General features: G+C 47.1%; 1 protein-coding gene across 1 annotated transcript; it reads right to left on the reverse strand.

Moving 5' to 3' along the window:
* Positions 1-307: 307 nt before the first annotated feature.
* On the reverse strand, positions 308-4,064 carry HEY1 (hes related family bHLH transcription factor with YRPW motif 1). The gene is made up of 5 exons (XM_069220400.1): positions 3,731-4,064; positions 2,525-2,600; positions 2,343-2,426; positions 2,132-2,213; positions 308-1,444 (listed from the first exon to the last, which is right to left on the reverse strand). Exons 1-5 carry the CDS (start codon positions 3,814-3,816, stop codon positions 855-857), a joined length of 918 nt encoding a protein of 305 aa, XP_069076501.1. The 5' UTR covers positions 3,817-4,064; the 3' UTR covers positions 308-854.
* Positions 4,065-4,353: the final 289 nt, after the last annotated feature.

A 4,353-nucleotide genomic window follows, 5' to 3' on the forward strand; every position in this document is an offset into this window, starting at 1 on the left:
TTTTAGGGTATTATTTACAGGAAAAGTGTGCCTTTTGGAGGACAAGATCCTGATTTGCAGAACAAAGATATCAAGTCTGCATCTAGGGAGTGTTTGTTTTAGCCAATTCCTACCGGGACAACTGTCATGACATTAGTGTTGTCAACACCACTGAGAACCTGTGAAAAATATTAACTAAAACGTCATTGGAACTCTGCGTTTTTTATGTATGTAATAACAAACTACCAAGTGTATTCATACACATACCCAAAAAACATAACATACCACTCCATAGCACACCTATTCACAGGAATAAAACAAGAGCAGCTAATGGTGAACAGATCTTTTACTGGGAACTGATAAATTTGATTTGTCAGCGCTTAAGTCAGAAATATAAAATTCAAAATATACTTTAAAAATCAATAATTTTCTTCTGATAAAACATCTTTTAAAATATTAAGAAAACAACATTCCAAATTAAGCTTTAACTGCGGTGGTCACCAAAAAGGTAAGACTAAAGATAAGCTCTCTAGAAGGCGTGACATGTCCGGGAAGAAAATAACCTGGCAAAAAAATGGCACAATTGAAATGTCTGAAAATAAATTCAAGCAAGTTAAATAAGGAAGATAAACCTAAGTCACATACGTGTTAACATTCACTATTGCAGCTGTGAACATTTTAGCAACTAGTTAAAAAAAACCTGCTGCTTAAGAAAGAAAGTCATATTTAAGATGTGTTTACAAAAGTGTGTTGAACATTGTACCATCACCCTCCTTTCCCACCACAAACGTCAGCAGTAGGAAACACATTAAAATCAACCCAGCACAGCTGGATTTTATAATCCCTCTCAGACTATAAACCGGTTACAGAAGTGCTCAGAAAGCCCCAATTTCCGTTCCCCATGGTCTGTAGGGCTTGCCAATGTTTGATGACTGCGCTGGTCCAGACGGGCTCAGTACATTTGGGGATAACAAGTGGAAAGAGCCAAAGGAAAAGGGGAACGCAGATAAGGACGCCATGGAAGATAAGAGCGGGCCAGAAAGTTTTGAAGAGGCAACCACCGGCAGCACGGACGCCAGGCTGCCATTAGGGGGCACTCTTAGAGAAGGGGTGTCCGGGTGCGAGGACTGGGCCACCAGCCTACTTTGGTGATGTGCTTCTGTGGAGGGGGCTGTCGTGTTACTAGTGTTGAGGCAGTTCTGTGCCAGCATCAGTGGATGGGCGAGATGAGGGTGGTGTGCAAACCCGGTGCCACCCCATGGGATGTGTCCGATGCCTGTGTGCGCACTGCTAGCTGCTTCCCGCTGAGAGGCGTAGTTGTTCAGGTGGGAGACCAGGCGCACCCTCATAGGGTCAGAGGTGTCCAGCCCCTCGATGATGCTGAGATATCGCGCCACTTCAGCCAGGCACTCTCTGAATCCCAAACTGCGATAGTCCATTGCCAGAGCGTGAGCATCGAAGTAGCCTAAATAAGAAACGAGAAGCTCTTGTTAAAAACAACTCCCTCCAGAGCTAAAGAACAAAAATCTGAAAACAGAAATGAGAATCCTTCCAGATATTCACAGTGTAAGAGAAAGTATACATAAACACATTAAAAGTGACCAACATACTGAAGGCAAATAAGGAAACGGCAGTAAAATACCGATTTCAGAATACTTCGGACGGCGGCTGTGGCGTCACCAGACACTTGCATAAAGCAAGTGACTGGGTGATTATTTAAACTAGTGATGAATCTGTGAGCTGTTTTTATTCTCCAAAATTACACAAATATATTTGCAGTGCAGAGTAACTGACTATTTCTCTTTAAGGAGCTTTAATAATAACAATAAAACAACAAGTGTGCGTATTTGTTCTACGCTAAAATGTATCTAGTCACCAATAGTTAAGGTACAAAAATGGCCCATAGCTACCGGAATGACAACTTGGCAGTGACTTGGTTGTAAAATACATAAATGTAGGTCACTAACGTTATCTGCTCCATGCGTCGACACTCTTACTTGGCAAGTTCCTACGAGTACAAGTGGGAACGTTGGGATATTAGTCTCGCTCTAACTTCTCAAAAAAAAGGGACCCGCGGGCAAACGAGACTTGATTTACCTCCAGTATGAACAACAGTAGCAACTAAAGAAAAAAAAAAAAAAAAAGAACTCACCCTTTCCGCCCGCTGCATGCAGCATCTTCAGGTGATCCACGGTCATCTGCAGGATCTCTGCCTTTTCCAATTTGGCGGAACCCTTTGAGGAAAACGTGCAGAAAGGTGAGATTTAAAATAAGTGAGATTTAGTACATGCCATGACCATGAGCCGCATGCATCATTAGTGTTATGTGTCCAGTTGTCAGGCTTAGTGCCCCTGAACCCTTACCTGTTTCTCAAAAGCACTGGGCACTAATCTTCTTAATTCGGACAAACTGTTGTTTATTCGATCTCTGCGACGTTTTTCTATGACCTGGAAGTAAATAACAAGAGATGCCGCTTAGTTGCAGAGAATGCGCTGGGAGCAGATGTGCAGGAAAGTGAACAGCAGTGGCGTCTGAAGATACTCACCCCTCGTCGCCTCTTCCTGGCCAAGACCTGGGAGGAGGTGGAAGGAGACATAGAGCCCGGGAACGAACTCAGGTTTCTGAAATCAAAACAAACGCGTCAACTTTGTGCCCTGCCTGTGAGTGTAACAAGTAAAGACAACTGAACAAGATCGACAGTGACTAGAGGTGCAAGGGGCAGTAAGACACGGGTAGCCTCCTGGGCAATGGTCTCAATACAAACCGCTGCCCCAGGCCACGATCCCTTTCAGACAACTCTTCATTGATTTGAAAGGGTGGTTATCACAAATAAAGAATTTTCAATAGGGGGCTCTGACACTTCCCAGTAGCGGACAGGCCTGTTTGTATCAACATTTCCTAACTTCTATTTCAAGCACGGGACACTTCCATGCGGTCCGGCGTCATTCACATTCTAGGCGCTAACAAATGAAAAGATGCGAGTGCCTCCTGCACCTGCCAAAAAGAGTCAGCATGCTCAAGTGGGGAGCACATAAGATGCCGCTAATACTATGTACCCGGACCGGTGCAAGAGCAAATAATGCTTAGTGGGGAGTATAAAAAAAAAAAAAAAAAAGAAGAAGAAGGAGCACTGTTGGAGCAAAAGAGGATGCTAGAGCACTTTCTTAAGAAGGATTATGTTCCAACATAGGCGCGCGCACAATTAAACAGAGTGTGCTTTAGAAACTAAAAGAAGACATTGTCGGTGGACGTGCCGTTTATTGTGTATGGGTCCCGTGAAAAGTTTGCACCAATCCACTTGTTCACCCAAGATTGAGATCCTGATTCGTGAATAGACGTGGCCATTTCATTATCGTGAGGACCGGGAGCGGGCGTCGAAGGTCTGGCCTCTAAGCACTGGGTAAGGGTCACCTGCGAAGTGAGCAATAGAATACCCCAAAGTCGCCTCTACATTCCGATGGGGAATAAACTCTCCAAAGAGGGCAAATCGGATGGTTAATGGATGGAAACCCGCTAAAGTCAATGGAGATTAACCACTTGGGAGAATGATCACATTCCTGTAGGGGGTGATCCACTTTTAGCATAGAGGGCTTGTGATTTAAGGAGGCAAAATGTGATCATTAACAAGAGGACAGCCTGCAAGGGTTGACAGGCTGACGGCATGTCACCCGCTATCCCCGCGACCCCTCAGCTGGAAGGCACCCCCGAGCTGCAGGTGCGACTCACGCAGAGTGAACACGAGCCCTCTTACCCATTCTCGTCCGCGCTCTCCTTCTCCACCTCGATGTTCTCGTCCAGGTCGCTGTCGGAAGAGCTGTAGTCGTGCGTCCTCTTCATGGTGCAGGTTAAGGGTGGGCAGGGGGGTAAAGCTGCTACTGGGCTAAAAATGCCCGGCGTCTGCAGTTCTGTTTCGGGGGCTCCCTCCTTGTCCCTGCGGCGCCACTCGCACTCTGCACCTCCTCGGGCTCTGCCTCCGGTTAAAGCCCGGCCGCCGCTTTCCCACGCTCCGCAGGATGGCAGGCGGGGCGCGGGGGCCGGCGCCGCACTATAATTACTCCATTGTGCGCCGCCAATTGTGCTTCCCTTTCCTCCTGATTGACGCCGTCAGATCGGCCAATGGCGGCACGTGGGCACCAGGGCTCTGGAGCACACCCCCTGCTCGCGGCAGAGCGGCGGCGCTGGAGGAGCAGCAGTAGCGCAGGCTTCGGATACCCGAAACCGAAGAAGGACAAGCCTCGACTGCACCGAAGGCAAGCAGGTCAAGGTATCATCCCTGGGCCCACAGAGTTCAGCACTTCTGACTGCTGTGCACGGAAATCGCTTCACCCCATCCTTTCTGATTAGAAAGTATGCGATGCCTGAAGTGAAGATTCC

This window comes from Pleurodeles waltl, chromosome 2_2, assembly GCF_031143425.1.
Source record: "Pleurodeles waltl isolate 20211129_DDA chromosome 2_2, aPleWal1.hap1.20221129, whole genome shotgun sequence".
Taxonomy (NCBI): Eukaryota; Metazoa; Chordata; class Amphibia; order Caudata; family Salamandridae; genus Pleurodeles; species Pleurodeles waltl.

Bases quoted from the DNA above. Each gene is read 5' to 3' on its own strand.
- HEY1 (XM_069220400.1), bottom strand. From the start codon at position 3,816: ATGAAGAGGACGCACGACTACAGCTCTTCCGACAGCGACCTGGACGAG. The intron at 2,214-2,342 runs GTAAGGGTTCAG...TTTTCCTCAAAG, and splicing joins CCAGTGCTTTTGAGAAACAG to GGTTCCGCCAAATTGGAAAA. The intron at 1,445-2,131 runs GTGAGTTCTTTT...TTTCTTATTTAG, and splicing joins GCATGCAGCGGGCGGAAAGG to GCTACTTCGATGCTCACGCT.